General features: G+C 42.3%; 1 protein-coding gene across 2 annotated transcripts in view; it reads right to left on the bottom strand.

Moving 5' to 3' along the window:
- Positions 1 to 17742, bottom strand: part of DOCK5 (dedicator of cytokinesis 5) — a 224933-nt gene that overhangs the window by 7743 nt on the left and 199448 nt on the right. For both annotated transcript variants that reach the window (XM_074384078.1, XM_074384079.1), the window contains 8 exons: positions 16896 to 17037; positions 15853 to 15934; positions 13942 to 14026; positions 13378 to 13464; positions 10542 to 10718; positions 6267 to 6350; positions 5197 to 5334; positions 2869 to 3035 (listed from right to left, as the gene is read on the bottom strand). In XM_074384078.1, the coding sequence (XP_074240179.1) occupies positions 2869 to 3035; positions 5197 to 5334; positions 6267 to 6350; positions 10542 to 10718; positions 13378 to 13464; positions 13942 to 14026; positions 15853 to 15934; positions 16896 to 17037 (962 nt within the window). The remainder of the gene's footprint in view (positions 1 to 2868; positions 3036 to 5196; positions 5335 to 6266; positions 6351 to 10541; positions 10719 to 13377; positions 13465 to 13941; positions 14027 to 15852; positions 15935 to 16895; positions 17038 to 17742) is intronic.

Raw genomic sequence — 17742 nt, 5'->3', positions numbered from 1 at the left:
AATGTAGTAATCTAGATGACTATATTCTAGAAGTAATCCCAGCACTTCTAAGAATGCATCCTAATAGGAAAGCTACATGTACAAATATGTTTGCTACAGTTTTCAATAAAAATATATTCTACACTGATACAAGTTACATATTTTGTATTAAAATCTAAAATGAAGTTTTTCTTTAGAAAGAAGGATACAGCTTAAATATTCTATAGTAGGAGAAGAATTAATCATGGCACTTTTGTATGATATAATGTCCACTGCCATCAAAAATGATGGTACAAACTGAAAATAATCAAGATTACACAGCAACATGAAAAATGCTTGTAATAAAAAGATGAGAAGGTAACAGCAAAGTACCAAACTATATCTATGCTATAATTGGAACTATGTAAAGATATGTATATCAATGAAAAGGATGTATAAACAATTTAAGAAATACTACATATTTGATTTCCAGGTAGGGTGGCATTCAGGTAGGTTATTTTTATGATGTAATTATTAATTATGGAATTAAACATTTGTGAATAAACGGTGAGTCAACTGGTGACTTATATTCAACAGTAGCTTAAATATTTAATGATTTATAAATACTCACCACCTATATCCTATTAAGCACTATGCCACAAAAGGATAGACGCAATGCTTTTCTACTTGTATAAAAAGTAAACACACTTTTTTTAGTATTATATAACTGAACTTGAACAGTGGTTATCTTTGAGTGATGAAGTTATAAAGCATTGTTTTCTTTTAAAAGTTTCCAGTACTTTAGCAATATATTATTTAAAAATAGTAATCTCAGGCAGAAAGAACACGACTATAAATTAACTCCTTTCAAATATTTTAAATTTGAACATATAGAAAAGCATTTTGTGTTTTTGGCAAGGAAGCCTCAGCATCAAAAAGCCATCAGTCTTCCTAAAGTTGGTCCACACATTTAACATGGTCCTAATATAAAAAGTAATAGGTTTCTGGACAATATCCAACAGCAACACTAGCAGTGAGCATCACTAGCAGATTACATTCTGAAAAGGAATATTAGAAAATAAAAAATGTTCTATATCTATAGTAATTAAATAGGTCTGATACATGAATAGACAGGTATATCCAACAAATAGAAAAAAAAAAGTCCACAAACAGACTAAAGAGTATGTAGAAATTTAATGTGTTATGATTGACATTAGAAAAAAAAAGATGACTTGCTCACTGAATGTTTTAAGAAGAATTGAGTAGCCATTTGGAAATAAACATGTTGGCCCCATACCTAACATCTTATACTAGAATGAATTCCAAAGGGTTACAGACAAAATTGTGAACAGTGAAACCCTAAAAGTCAATGGAAAAAAAAATACGTTTTTTGTTATCTTAGAGTGGGAAAGGCCTTTAATTGTGAAATAAAATCCAGAATTCATAAAATAAAAAATTGATTATATGACTATATAAAAAAATCAGCACAACTCGGTAAAAAATTAGAAGCAACAAATTAGAAGTCAAAAGATAGAGGAGAAACTGGGAGAAAATATTTCAACTTATTTCGCAGAAAAAGGGCCAACAATTCAACAGAAAAAAAGTATCTGACCACAGATCACAAGAAATAAAACATACACAAATGAAAAGAGGTTCAACTTCAGGCCAAACAAGAGAAATAAACAAAAACCAGAAACAAACAAACCAAAAATTTATACAAGAAAGCATGTTCTACCTACCAGATTGGTAACATTTAAAAAGCCTGAGTACAGTTTGGGGGCTGCGGTGTGAGTAACTAGGCACTCCTGTGTGTTGCTGGTGGGAGTGTAAAGTGGTATAATCTTCATGGACGTCGGTTTAGGAATAATTTTCAAAATTGCAGATACACAGCTATGACAGAGAAATTTCACATGTGGGATTCTTTTCCCATATTGATATACTTGTATATGTGCAAAATAACTTGTGTTTAAGATTATTCACTGTCACGCTGAAGTGACAGTAATGGACTGAAACCAACTACATGACCAGTAGGCACTGGTAGAATATACAGGCTGAACATCTCTAATCCCAAAATCCAAAACGCTCCAAAATGGGAAGCATTTAAATGCTGACATGACACTATAAAGAAATGTTTACTGGAACATTTCAGGTTTGGGGTTTTGGGATTAGGGATGCTGAACTGGTGTTATGCCAATATCCAAAAATCCTAAAACAAACGAAATCCAAAACACTTCTGGTCCCAAGCATTGTGGATGAGGAATACTCTACCTGTATCATGCCACATACATACAATGAGATATATAGTTACAGAAAGATAAAGAGGGGGCTTTTTATGTTCTGAAATGGAATGAGTTTCACGATATAATAGCAAATGAAAAAAGCAAAGTAAATTCTACCATTCATATAAAAAAAGTGTGGGGAAGAACATACAGTTAGGCGATGCCTGTGAACCTATACATAGCTGCCATGGGGTACCAAGAACCCGAATGCAAGCATCATTTGGCTGTGGGGGGTGGGCTACTGCAGGGGCTCTACTGTAGTGGGAAGTCTGGGATTAAAAGGAGATTTGTTGTTATATATCCTTTGGTACTTTCAGAATTTCATATCATGTGATTATAAAACCGATTCATAAAATAAATGTAAACATTTATTTTTTAAAATGGAAACGATGAAAAAAATAGGTAATGACTATAGGTATGTAATAGTGTGGTGAGATTATGGGTTTTTTTTTTTTGTCATTCTTCATTTTTACTAACTGTTATTATTCTGCTAATCCTGACATTCCTCATTAGGGAAACAATGGGAATGACCCAAAGGCTATTTTTCTTAAGTGGGGTTATGTGTGGCTAAAGGCAAACATTAGTAAGGCATTACCCCACCCTCCCTGCAGCTGAAAGATCAAACCATTACCCATCAGATCCCGGTCTGGAAGGAGCATTGTCAGATGAGTTTGAAGAGGTGGAAACCACAGAGGAAGTGACTGAGGTGATGGACAACCTCCGCAGAGTGGAAGACATGATGTAGGGGAGCACAATAGACCCTGTGCGGCTTTGCTTCCTCTCCGTCAAGTTGGGTGGCTGAAAATACACAACTCCAAAAAGTTAGTGGGCCTGGAATTCAGCCCCTATGAACTGGCACAGCTGCCCTGTTTGCTTGTGGCTAAACAGTACCATCTTTATTGGCTGGCACTCAATTCTGACAGGTTGGTGCCTGTGCTGCCTGTATTGTTTAATACTGCAGATATTGATATTGTTAGCTGTGGGTACAACTTAGGTTAAACCTCTCAGATTCTAAGACTAGAGACAAAGTTGTCATAATTTTCTGCCACCTACATGAGAAAGGAGGAAATTAAGATGTTCCTTAGACTCTCCAATAAATAGCAAAACCTTTGTCTGCTTCCCCAGGTCAGCTTCTGTCAGCTTTTTAAAACATGCAATATTGAGGTAAGAGAAAATTTTTAGATTGACACCGTAGACGTGCAGCTTAACCTGGTGAATCCTACGTTCTCTAGAAATGTCACCAGTAGGATTATCCCCAGATGCCACCATATGAAACTGACTCACTAATACTGGCCTAGTTCTAACAATGACTAAGTTCATTAAATTGAAGACACAGTCTTTGCTGTCTAGGAATGTGTGTGCAAAAGAGAAACGAGCTAGAAGAAACCCTTGAGTAGCAGAACGTTAGGAGGCACAGTCTTAGGAAGAAGGCAGGACTGAGCACTGCGACAGCTGAAAGAGACGGTCAAAAGATGCCCTGGAGGAAACGGTACTGAAGGTGGGCAGACAGCAAACAGGGAGAAAAGAACATGAAAAGAAACACAGAGCTTTGTTTCAGGAAATAATATTACAGTCAAGGGTTTAAGAATAAGACCATTACAGGGCTGGGCATACTGGCTCACATCTGTAATCTCAGCATTTTTGGAGGCTGAGGCAGGAGGATCACTTGAGTCCAGGAGTTCAAGGTCAGCCTGGGCAACATAGCAAGACCCTATCTCTACAAAAAATTTTTAAAAATTAGCTGGGTGTGGAGCACACCTGTAGTCCTAGCCACTCAGGAGGCTGAGGTGGGAGGATGGCTTGAGTCTGGAAGTCAAGGCTGCAGTGAGCCATGATTGTGCCACTGCACTTCAGCCTGAGTGACAAAGAGAGACCCTGTCTCAAAAATAAAAAGAAAACAAAAACAATAAGACCATTAAAGAGAACAGGATGAATTCAAAGAAAAAATTGCAGATAAGTAAAGCTAGAATGTATTGCACCTTCACCCACTGGAGAGAAAAGGTTAGTACCTGCACTATTCACTCAACTGCTCAGGAGGAGAAAAGAAAATTGTAGTTGTGAGGAGCTTGTCAAAAACAATTAGGAAAGCAGCTACATGCATATGAAATGTAATTCATAATTGCTTCTTCCCTTCAGAGGAGTGAAAACTGTACACTTTTCATCAAAATAGATACTATTCCTAAGATTAGGAAAAAATAGAAGAATTTGGCCAGACAGGCCAAGAATAACCAGTGTCTGGGATTCAGAAAAACTTGGGGTTTTTTTGTTTTGTTTTGTTTTGAGACACAGTCTCACTCTCTTGCCCAGGATGGAGTGCAATGGTGTAATCTTGGCTCAATGTAACCTCCACCTTCCGGGTACAAGTGATTCTCCTGCTGCAGCCTCCTAAGTAGCTGGGACTACAGGTGCCTACCACCATGTCCAGCTATTTTTTTGTATTTTTAGTAGGGACAGGGTTTCACCATGTTGGCAAGACTGGTCTCAAACTCCTGGTCTCAAGTGACCAGCCCGGCTTGGCCCCTTTGTGCTGGGATTACAGGCGAGAGCCACTGCAACCCTAATTTCCAGTAGAGTGGTTTTGATTTCTAGTATAGTGGTTCTCAAAGTGTTGTCCCCAGACCAGTGGCATCAATATCTCCCAAGAACTTCTCAGAATTGCAAATACTTGGGCCCCACCCTGAGATCTGAGGAATCAAAAACTCTGGGGTTATGGCTCAGCCATCTGTATTTTCATAAGCACTCTGGGTGGTTCTAATGGTTGTTCAAGTTGGAGAACCTCTGTCCAGCACAAGGACTGTTCAAGGTCACCAAAGGGAAACATGCTGTCTCCCACCAGTCCCAGTATTTCCATGTCATACCTGAGCTATCACAACTCATTTGGCATCTGAAAAACGAATCGGTATCATAAAAGGTCAAGGAGACTAGAAAAAAGCATGGCGGCCACTTAGATCATGCTTACCAGTGTTATAACCCCATAGCGCCTTTCTACTTTCTCCTTGAGTTCTCGGAAGCAAGAAGACAACCGCTCGTGCAGCGGCTTGAGCTGCTCTGTCAGCTTCTCCCCATGGATGCGGATCCCTTCTGTGAGCAGGGGCATCTGGAAAGAAGGCCAAACAAGGAGGGAAATGTACTTTGAGAAGAGGAATCGTTTTGATGTGGTTGGGGAAGGGAGGGAGGCGGTGGACAGGCAAACTGGTAGACTTAGTGCTGGGCTATGGGAAGGCCACTTCTCAGTGTAGGGCTTGTGGCCTGGATGGACTTTGGTCAATGATGTGGGAAAATGTGCACACCAATAATATAGGTTGGCCCTAAACTGGGGAAGGGCTGCTGGATGAGGCAAATCTAACAGAGCCCTGGGGCACTTCCATGGATGGACAACTGATAGGTTTAAGTCTCAGACCCAATTTGATAGTCATTTTTTCTGCCACTGCCCCCTGAAGTCATGAGAGAAAAAAATGAGGCCAGCCTATCTTAGTTGGAAACACATGCCAGGAAACCAAATGATGCACTTTTTTTTTTTTTCTTTTTTTGAGATGGGAGTCTCGCTCTGTCGCCCAGGCTGGAGTGCAGTTGCGCAGTCTCGGCTCACTGCAACCTCCTCCTCCCAGGTTGAAATGACTCTCCTGCCTCGGCCTCCTGTATGACTGGGATTCAGGCATGCACCATCATGCCTGGCTAATTTTGTATTTTTAGTAGTGACAGGGTTTCACCATGTTGGCCAGGCTGGTCTGGAACTCCTGACCTCAGGTGATCCACCCACCTTGGCCTCCCAAAGTGCTGGGATTACAGGTATGAGCCACAGAGCCCAGCCCCAACTGATGAACTTTCATCTCAGTTTTAAGAAGCCTCCGTCAACCCTGGGCAGCTTAACTGTCTGCCAAGCAAACAAATACATAGATAGGCTGTGGTTCCATAAGGGTTAAAGAAAGCAAAGTAACCGTGAGTGGGCTTGCTGACTTAAGCCCTGGAGAATACTGGGTGTCCCATATGGTCGCCTCCCCAGGAGTGTAGAGGAAAGCCGTCCTGTACCTGTAATGCTATGAGTTGCTTTAGCAGCTCAACTTTCTCCTGGTCTTCAGGATGTTCCTGCAAGTACTTTTCCGTAAAAAAAGCCTAAAGGCAGAGCATATACAAGCGTTAATTAGGACACATTCCTATCTGTGCAGGAAAGCCTGGAAGGGTGAAACATGTCTCCTGTGCTGAAGAACCAGGTGTGTCTAACTAAAAATGCATTCCTTTCCTGGGATAGCTCTTATAACCATGTCGGGCAATGCAAAAAAGTGTGTGCTATTGTGTGATCTTTCCTTAAAGTAGCTAATTCTTAGCACACTACATTCTCGGCAGTCACCACCCCACCACACACAGGCGCTCATCAAATCATCGACATCAACAAATCGAAATGTCATTCATTAAAAGAACTCTCCCAAAGAACAAAGCAAAGGCCAAATGACAGTATCTCAAGGCTAATCATTAAATTAAGTGCATAGATATTATAAAGGAAAGAGTAAAATTTAACAAGCAGGAGATGGAAATGAGTTTTTCCTCTCTTCCTGTGATATTGGCTATATCATGTTTTTTTCCCTATATTAAGTGAAGATTAATACCTGTACTTTCTTACTCATCACCTATCCCAAATGCTATTTTAGAAACAAAATGAGATATACATATGAAGACGTTTCAAAAATATTAAATGCTTGTTGCCCTTATTATTACATATCAGCACCATGCTCGTCAGTAAACACTCATGACCCCCCAGCAAAGTCCCTGTAACAGGTAAATAAAACCCAAAACTTGAATTCCAAACACAGGCCTTACCTAGGGTACTGTTTTAAAGAGATAATTTATTAGGAAAGAGAAATACAAGCTTGCAGTAAACGTTTCCAACAGGGTCCAAAATAGGAGTGACATGTTTTCTTCTCAGACCTTAACGTTCATTTCTGGAAGTGCTTTCAAAGACCAGCCTTCAGATTCCCCTTCAGTCTTCTGCTTTACCGCCGTGAAAGCCAACACCCGCCCCTCCCACTGGCCCACTATATAAAACCAAGAGCTCCTGGAACAACAGGACAGACTTACGAAGTGAATGGCCTATTTTGGTGGCAAACAAAATATGTGCAAAGTCTACTTTGTGGCCAGACATTATGGGTTGAATTATATCCCTCCCAAATTCCTATGTTGAAGTCTTATCCCCTGGTACCTCAGAATGTGCCCCTATGTGGATGTAGGGTTGTTGCAGATTTAATTAGTTAAAAGGAGGTCATACATACTGGAGTAGGGTGGGGCCCTAAGCCCATATGACTGGTGTCCTTATAAAACGGGGAAATTCGGAGACACAAGTCCAAACATTAGGAGAACACCATGTGAAGAGATGCAAGAGCATGGCCACTGACAGGCTGTATGGCACATCCTCAAGCCGTGGACCACTAAGAAGACACGAGAAGCCAGGAAGAGAGACATGAAATGTTCTCCCACAAATCCCTCAGAGGGAATCAACACCGTGACCACCTTGATTTTGGACCTTGTGGAAAAGTGAAATAAGAAATTTGTTGTTTTAAGCTACCCAGTTTGGAGGACTTTGTTACAGCAGCCCTAACAAACTAATGAAACAGAGAATCTGAATATATAGGAAACAATGATGACAGAAATAAGCATGATAATATCATGCATTAGCAAAACAGCTCATTCTAGCCAGAGTTGTATTTAGAGGAACTGTTTGTATAAATGAAAAAGGACTATTTACTTGAGTCTTGACTTTTACCTTTCAAGTACAAGCACTTGAAATTTTTGAAAGTTATAATCATTGTTTTTTGATAAATGATAAAATCCATGGAAATTTTCCAAGTATTGGTTAGATCAGGAAACATTGGAGCAGAGTGCCCTGAAATTCATTTTTCTAGCAGAGCTGTGCCTCAGAACAGAAAGGGTGATGAATTACAGCACACAGCTTCTGTGTTCTTATCACTTTGACGATGAATAAAGAGCTGGTTTAGAATATTTACCTACATCAAATATATAATGATGGGCTTCCCAATTGACTGCAATACGTCATGGTGATTAGCGAGCTGACCTTTTTCTTACGTTTAGAAACGTGCAGTCATACATATTAATTGAATGAATACCTTAGTATTTTAAGCCAAAGGTCCTGAAACGTATTTATTTATTTATATATCCTTGCTTTTTGTTCATTTTAATTAGAACACTGTCACACTGGAAAAACTTCATATGAAATTATGTATTATTCACAGATACTGGCATATCTAAATCTGTGATGGGGGCATTCTGTAAAAATTAATACTTGGAAAAAACACATGAAGATTAGTACCAAAGACTACATACAAAAAGTACACACTGAAAGCACTACAGTATGCAAAAATTACTTTTATTTAAAAATATTAATATATTAAATATTTGAAATATTTAAATATTTTTAAAATATTAGATCCTATTTTTATATTGACTGTCACTGTAACACTGGATATTACTATGGCACCTAACATGGACAAATCAGAATTTCTGTCTGGTGTGGAGTCCTTCCCAGCTGCTGAGTATAGTAAGGTTAGAGAAGGCTGAAAGGCTGGGAAAAAGGGTAAGAAAGATGATCACAGTGGCAGCCACAGAGGACAGAGTCACCACCTATGAAAAGCATTCAAATTATACCATCTGCTCCAAGTAGGCAGGAGGAGGCAGGAAGAAAACCAAGATTGGCAAAGCCTCAACTCTATGCCAAGCACTGTCTGATGCTCCTTTTATAAAGGACGTCTCCCTTAATCTTCCAGTCCATCCTGTGATCTACCTTGCGAGTCAGGCATTTTTCTTTCTTTTTTTTTTTTTTTTAGATGAAGTGGTGTTCTGCCACCCAGGCTGGAGTTCAGTGGCGCTATCTTGGCTCACTGCAGCCTCCGACTCCCAGTTTCAACAATTCTCGTGCCTCAGCCTCTTGAGATTACAGGCACTCGCCATCATATCCAGCTAATTTTTTGTTATTTTTATTCGAGACAGGGCTTTGCCGAGTTGGCCAGGCTGGTCTTGGACTCTTGGCCTCAGGTGATCCTCCCACCTTGGCCTCCCGAAGTGGTAGGATGACAGGTGTGAGCCACCGTGCCTGGCCAAGTCAGGCATTCTTCCCACTTTGCAGCTCAGAGAGGTGAAGCATGCTGCCAAGAGCACACAGTGGCCAATGGGAAGCATTGGGTTCGGGGAGCAACTGAGTTCAAAGCCCTGCTCTTCCAAGAAGACACACACACAGACACACACACACACACACACACACACACACACACACACACACACAGATATACACACAGACACAAAAGCACCACCCAGTTAATGCTGTTTGCCATTCCCCTCTGGCTGCTTTAATTTCTACCCACTCTCCAGGCAGCTCTATAAAGGTCTCCTTGCCAAACATGGATTTATATCTAAAAAGTTTATATTCAAAAAATATTTAGCTACTGAAAACATACCACAGCAATGAAAGATTCTGCCTCTATCAGTTTAGTAGAGATACCGTTTCACCATATTGGCTAGCTTGGCCTCAAGTTCCTGACCTCAAGTGATCTAACTGCCTTGGCCTCCCTAAGTGCAGGGATTACAGGTATGAACCACTGCTGTGCCCAGCCCCTAGAAGCTGATTTTTTTTTTTTGGAGACAGAGTCTTGTTCTGTCACCAGGTGCCAGGCTGGAGTACAGTGGCACAATCTCGGCTCACTGCAATCTCCTCCTGGGTTCAAGCAATTCTCTTGCCTCAGCCTCCCGAGTAGGTGGGACTACAGGCGCACGTGACCACGCCCAGCTAATTTTTGTATTTTTTTAGTAGAGAGGGGTTTCACCATGTTAGCCAGGATGGTCTAGATCTCTTGACCTCATGATCTGCCTGACTGGAAAGTGGTGGGATTACTAGTGTAAGCCACTGCGCCCGGCCCCTAGAAGCTAATTCTGAAGAGACTACGGCTCTGCCATCCCCAGAGATGCTGCTTCATTTCCAGTGCGTCCTGGGTTCTGAGGTCCACCCATTAGCTTTAAACCACTCAGGAGAGACAGACTAACAGGTGCATTGGCCAGATGTATATTGGATTTCTCCCCCTCCCCTGGGATGTTTTACTACGCAATGTTCTCTACCAGCTAGGTTGCTGATAGTCTCTAAGAGGTCAGGGACTATCATTTCGTTGACTTTACTTGCCAGAAGGGAAAGTGAACATCTCTTAGAGGAGCTGTAGGAAACGAATCTGTCAGTGGCAAATGGCACAGAGGGAGGCACAAAGACACCCAGGTCTGTGAATCCTTAGGGGGTTCTGGGACCAAGCGAACCTTTTCATAGTTGGAGAAGCCCCCCATGACAGCCGGGTCCACGATGCCACTGAGCAACATGGAGAGGGGATGCACAGAGAGGGACCGGTCCCAGGCGTGCTGCTGAACACAGTTGCTGATCCTCTCATTGGTCAGCTCCATGGTTTCGATGGCATTCTCCAGAGGACTGATCTCCTCCTGGGTGACAGAGCGCATGGGAGAACAAGGACACTTATCAGCTCCAAGGAAAGACTGAAAAGGTTTAACTCTTCCCTTAAAGAGGTATAAAATACCCACAAGCTATAGAAAAGGGAAGATTTGCTTATCAAGGTTATGTTTATAACAGGGATCCCCAAACACCAGGCCATGGACCAGCATCAGTCTGTGGCCTGTTAGGAAACAGGAGGTGAGCAGCAGGTGAGTGAGGGAAGCTTCATGTGTATTTACAGCTGTTCCTCATCACTCTCATTACCACCTGAGCTCCGCCTGCTGTCTGATCAGTGGCAGCATTAGATTCTCATGGAAGCGCAAACTCTATGGTGAACTGTGCATGCAAGGGATCTAGGTTGCAATGCTCCTTATGAGAATCTAATGCCTGATGATCTGTCACTGTCTCCTATCACCCCCAGATGGGCCTGTCTAGTTGCAGGAAAACAAGATCAGGGCTCCCACTGATTCCACATTATGGTGAGTTGCATAATTATTTCATTACATATTACAATAAAATAATAACAGAAATAAAGTACACAATAAACGTAATATGCTTGAATCATTCCAAAAGCATCCCCTATCCCCCAACACCCTCCACTTTCTCACCCCAGGTCCATGGAAAAACCATCTTCCAAGAAAGCAGTCCCTGTGCCAAGAAGGTTGGGGACCACCACCTTATAAGGACACCACAATTTTTTAGAATTGTGGTAAGATGCAAAATAAGGTATTTAAAATCACCTTACCAAGTAGAATGATGACTTAAAAATGGGAACTATGGTAATAATTATTCCTTGGACAAAATGTCTACAGAAAATTTGGAAAGAAAAGAATTGGACCTGTAGTAAGAATCGTTTCTTAGGCAATGCTTCCTTGGAGACCTTTGGGAAGATCAATGACAACAGAATAGTGGGATATCAGTTCTGAGTCACTTCTGCACCACCAAGCTTGTCCAGTGACAAAACGTTTGATGCTTCCTCAATGAAAGGAGGTAAGTGATCTTGGAGGCCATGCATACAGACCATACACAATATTAGTATGAACTCCATGGTTATTGGAAGTCAGAAGTAATAGGATGTATTAGAATCTACAGGCTGAATTTTGGATGAAAAGAAAGTAAGACAAAGTACAGATTCAGAGAGCTCTTCCTATGGAAATGCCTTCAAAATAAGGTTTCAAAAAAAATTATCTCCTTCTTCATTTTACCCATTATCAGCCAACATGACCTCCTATTCCAGACTTGAATCCCAAAGTCTCCATCCAAAAATCATATTCATACCTGAGGCATAATAGCAAAAAAAATTTTTTTTTCTTTTAGAGACAGGGTCTCCTCAGTTGACCAGGCTGTGGTGCAGTAGTGAAAATATTCATAGCTCACTGCAGCCTCCAACTCCTGGGCTCAAGCCATCGTCCTGCCTCAGCCTCACAAGTAGCTAGGGTGACGGGCACATGGCACTGCACCCAGCTTTTCTTTTCGTAGAGGTGGAGGTCTTGCTATGTTGCCCAGGGTGGTCTCCAACTCTTGAGCTCAAGTGATCCTCCCACCTTGATCTCATAAAGTTCAGGGATTACAGGCATGAGCCATTGTACCTAGCCATGACTTATAACACATCAAACTTCAATTCCTATTTGTTCAGGAAACACTTATTGAACTTCTTGTTTTAGGCTAAGGGCCATGCTATGCACCATATATACAAAAGTGATTAAGGTGCATGTACTTCATGGTTTGGAGGAGCTGATGGTGTTAGCAGGATCTCAGGACATGTAAACGTGGTAGGTCAGAAACATGACCAGGGTGCCACAGGGTACAGACTAAGGGCAGGTCACCCAACTTGGGTGTTCCAGAGATGGATTCACTGAGAAAGTGGTACCTTGACGGGAGTTAATTAGGTGCAGAAATTGCAAGAGTGTGTTTCAGGCAGAGAAAATTATCCAATGTCACAGAGGACTGTTATTAGCATGGGATGAGCATCATGGTTGCAACAGATTGCCTAGGAGATGACACGGAAGAGTTAGGCTGTATGTGCATGTGCTAAGGAGGACGGACTTTATACTCCAGGTACTTGGGCCGTGGAAGGGCGTTAAGCATGACAGTGGATGAAATGGCAAGGTTTCCTTAATGGAATTCCCAATGAGGCAGTGAGGCCGTGAGGAAACTGGACCTGAGAAGGCTATGCCTCGCAGGGAGGCCACTGAGGAGGTAGGAAACAAAGTAGATTTAATAAACACTAAACAGGTAAAATGAGTGGCTTTTGGGAAAGGTGAAGAGGGAGGAGTCTAGGGTGTTTGGTGACATGATTAACTGAGAATAAAAGAAAAGGCTCTGGGAGGGAAGATGTAATTGACTGGAAACTCCAAAGCGGCATTCCAAAAATGTTTCTGGGTGCCAGCTGGATCGCTGAGCAGACACCACTCCTCTGGACATAAAAGAGCCATTCACTGTGAGTGACCTTTAGGGCTGGTGTTGTCACATCAGTGTTACAAAGGAGCTCTGCTATACAAGCATGCCTTTTATTTCTCTTTTGAAAAACAAAGTTGGCCAGAGTCGTCTGGCCAAGCTGGTGTGAACGGCAGTGGGAATTCAACAAAGCCTGTGATTATATCTGGAGACAGAAAGTTTTTTTCTAAGTGCCGATTTCAAATGACTCACTGTTGAAATCTGTTTGACTTCAAACCATTTGAGAATCCCAGGAAAGGTATATGCAGTCGTATATGTGGTCCGTTCAATCCACATCGTCTGGTGGCAAGAAGGAAAACGTGAAATACTGGTCAATTCCCAGGAGGAAAACATAGACTGTTGGTCAATTCCCAGGGAAAACAGCAAAACTCCCTGTTTCAATTAAGCGAGATTCTATTCCCAAATGCCTCGTAGGGAATGAGCCAAATTTTCTCATAAAATCCAAGTACTCTGGATGTGTAAGGCTGAAAGGGATCATCTACTTGGGACTTCTCACCCTACAGAGGGAAATGTGAGGTCCAGACAGGGGCGACTTGCCCAAGGTCATTAGGAGAAGCAGCCCCAGGAAGAGTCCAGATTCTGGACTCCTGCACCAGCATTTTCCATGGAGATGACAGGTGGCTGGCTAGGTAATTAGCAGGGGAAGCCCCTGTTCCCAGGGATGCTATCGTTTTTCCTAGGGAAGCTGGTTAGGTAGGTGGAAGACCACTTGGGATGGCAGTTTTACCTCTTAATGGACAAAAGGGGTGAACTCACAGCAAATTCATTGTCTGGATCCTTCTCTCCTTTCCGGAATGGCCGGGAGTACCTGAACTGCTGCACTTCATTGGCTCTGTAGTAGCTGCAGAAGGACACAGCAAAGCTGTATTTTCTCTCTCAGAATAACCACTCCTGGATTTGACTTCAACAAAACCTATAACACATCTGCCGGGTCTGAGTGTTCCCCGCTAAGCTGTCTCACAATCAATAGTGCCTCCATATGACGGCCTGAGAAAGCGCACAATCTGATTTGATTTCATGTCTTACTTTTATATTATTTAGGAATTTATTTCACAGCACACAATCTTATTATATTTTTATTTATTTATTTATTTTGAGTTGGAGTCTTACTCTGCCGCACAGGCTGGAGAGCACTGGTGCCATCTTGGCTCACTGAAGCCTGTGCTTTCTGGGTTCAAGTGATTCTCCTACCTCAGCCTCCCAAGTAGCTGGGATTACAGGCATGTACCACCATGTTTGGCTCATTTTTTTGTATTTTTTAATAGAGATCCTGTTTCACCATGTAGGCTAGGCTGGTCTTGAACTCCTGACTGCAAGTGATCCACCTGCCTCAGCCTCCCAAAGTCAAAGCACACAATTTTATTGATTTATTTATTTGTATATTTTTTATTATACTTTAAGTTCTGGGGCACATGTGCAGATCTTGAAAGACTGTTATGTAGGTATACACATGCCATGGTGGTTTGCTGCCTCCACCTGCCATCACCTACATTAGGTTTTCTCCCAATGCTATCCCTCCCCAATCTCCCCACCCCACACGATCCCTCCCCTATTCCCCACTCCCCAACAGACCCCAGTGAAAGCACATGGTTTTAAAAGGTATACGTGGCCGTGGCCAGGTGTGGTGGCTCATGTCCATAATCCTACCACTTTGGGAGGCAGAGGTGGGAGGCATTGCTTGAATTCAGGAGTTTGAGACCAGCTACTCTGGGCAGCACAGCAAGATCACACGCATGCACACACGCACGCACGCACACACACACGTCAGGCGTCATGGCACATCATGTCCCAGCTACTCAGAAGGTTGAAGAGGGAGGTCTCTTGAGCCCAGGAGTTTTGAGGTTGAGGTAAGCCATGATCACGTCACTGCATCCCAGCCTAGGTTACAGCAAGATCCTGTTTCTTAGCAGGTGGATTGCCTGAGCTCAGGAGTATGAGACCAGCCTGGGCAACATGGTAAAACCCTGTCTCAACTAAAATACAAAAAATTATCTGGGCGTGGTGGGGCATGCCTGTAGTCCCAGCTACTCAGGAGGCTGAAGCAGGAGAACTGCTTGAATCTGGGAGGCAGAGGCTGCGGTGAGCCAAGATCATGCCACTGCACACCAGCCTGGGTGATAGAGCCAGACTCTGCCTGCAAAAACGTGTATGCACTTATACTTATGTTTGTCATCTCATTTGTACAGTTTTATAAGAGTTCTATCAACCCTATTAGCATTCAGCTTTTCAACAGAGGAAATAAGGCCCTCCATCACTGGGGACCAGCCACTCCTCCGTGATGGTTCTGGGTGAAAACAAATGCTCAGGAATATGAAAGCTAGGAGAGAAGTTCCTGAATTTCCTCTGCCTAAAAAAACAAAACCCCACATCCCTGTGAATTACCAAGCTTTTATCTTACACTCAAAGTAGAAAAGACAGTAGGTCTTGCAAACTGTAACAAATATAAGGCTTTGGTTTTGATATACTCCAAACAAGTGTGAGAGAGAAACCAACTTTTCTCTTTTTTGCAGAGACAGAGTCCCACTTTATTACCCAGGCTGGTCTCAAATTCCTGGCTTCAAGCAAAACTCCTCCCTCAGCCTTGGAAAATGTTGAGATTACAGATGTGACCCACTGTGCCTAGACAAGGATTTTTTTTTTTTTTTCTTTTAATAAAAAACCAATTACTTTAAGATCTGCTCTGGAACTGGTTTATCCTTGTAGCTGGGCGGCAAGCTCATCACTGGCTTTACGGTGAAGCACTGCATGTCTGAGGAGCTCGTTAAGGAAAGGAGAAGGGCTAGGGCCACCAAGATGTCAGACAGCAAAGGCCCCTGTTCCTCCTGGTTCACAGCCAGAAATGCCACCAGCACCAATCACTCCCTTTGAGCCAAATGCCAGGACTCTATTGAAAATGGAGTTCCTTTATGTATCACCAAAATGTCTTAGTCAATGATTACAATTAATCCTAGGACCCTTCTTCTTATTATCTATTTATTTGTTTTTTGGTCAGACATCAACACCTTTGCCACAAGGAAATAGACGTCAATGCAATATCAGGAAATAGGTGCTTAGAAGTGAATTTAAACAATTTATTGGGACAAGCATTTCTCTGAAATTACCAGACTCCGAGCCCAGGCAACAGGAATTGCTTTTATCTTTGGATTCCATCTGTTTACCCTGTGCCACAGCTGGGTACTGTGCTAGGTATTTTTAATATGTTATCTCTAATACAACAACTCTGCAAGAGGGATATTATTTATTCTCTTTTCACAGGTGGAGAATCTGAAGATAAGAGAGGTTAAAATTCAACATCACACAAGTGGTAAGTGGTTAACTTAGGCTTCAATACCTGCTCGAGGGTAACGGCACCTGGTTTGATTTAACGATGGAGTCTTAGAAAGTCTTAGCACCTCAACCCACCAGTGCAGAGATACTGTTTCAAAGTCTGCAACAGAATCCAGAATTCAGAATAGGAAGTCTCTGTTCCACTTAAGCTCGCCATCTGGCTAGGAAGTATATTTCATATCCATCATTTGTCTATTAGCTCTTCTTTTGCTATGTCATCACCACCAGCTAACACTACTAGGGTCCCAAGGATTATACATGGAATGGGAACCAGCATCAGAGAGTTTGAGAGGATGGGACTGTAGCACCTATCTTCACTGGCTTAGCTGGGGCTGTGCAGAGCCGTAAGAGCCTCAGAGCCGTATTCCCCACAGGAAGGATACACTGCTTGGGAGAGGACTTTATGTCTTCCCCAGGAGGCGTGGTACTGGTCATCTTCTCCGCATTGGGAAACTGGGTTAGCAACCTCAGGCTGAAGTCCTCTCGCCTCTCATATTCCTTTCCCCGGTAGATGAAGATTTTATTCTGCAGGAGAGAGACAGCAAGGGAAGTCATTAAATAAGAAGAATGAAGAGGCAACTGGCGTTCTGGGTTCTGAGGGAGACATGGCACTCCCTAGCCAAAGTTCAGTCCACGCCATCGAGTTCTCATTGAATATCTAGTCCATGCCCAGCAGTAACCGTCATATCTTACAAGAGCTGTGGTTTATTTCAGAAGTTAAATCATAGGCATGAAAAATACTTAGGCCAGTGCTTCTTCCAGTGTGGTACAAGGACCATGGCCAGTCTGTAAACAGTCAGGATCCATCTGCAAGGAAATAAGGAACTTGTGCCCTCGTTTAAATCAATGGCATGACCAGGCACGCTGATATTTTCATGGCAAAACAAAGTATCTTCCTAAGGAAGGAAGGAAGTGCATTAATTTACACTGAGGAACTCCTTAACGATCTCATGATGATCCAGGAACAGTTTGTGGACCAGCACTTGAACAGCACTACCTAAGTGTCTTCTGGCACAGACAGAGTCACAGAGAACAGGAGCAATGGACCACAGTCTCCAGCCAATCCAGAAAGTCTGATAGAAATCACTGCATTAAATACTATTTTCTGCACTCGAAACTGTAAATTTAATCTGTTTAATCAATTTTTTTTTCCCAAAGAAATTTCCTAGGCCCCAGGAATGGGAGTAATTTGTCTCACAGCTGTGGCTGTCTGGGCAAGTGCAAACACAG

Source organism: Saimiri boliviensis, chromosome 13, assembly GCF_048565385.1.
Source record: "Saimiri boliviensis isolate mSaiBol1 chromosome 13, mSaiBol1.pri, whole genome shotgun sequence".
Taxonomy (NCBI): Eukaryota; Metazoa; Chordata; class Mammalia; order Primates; family Cebidae; genus Saimiri; species Saimiri boliviensis.
The sequence above is the reverse complement of the archived record's forward strand: the minus strand, read 5'-3'. Positions and strand labels throughout refer to the sequence as shown.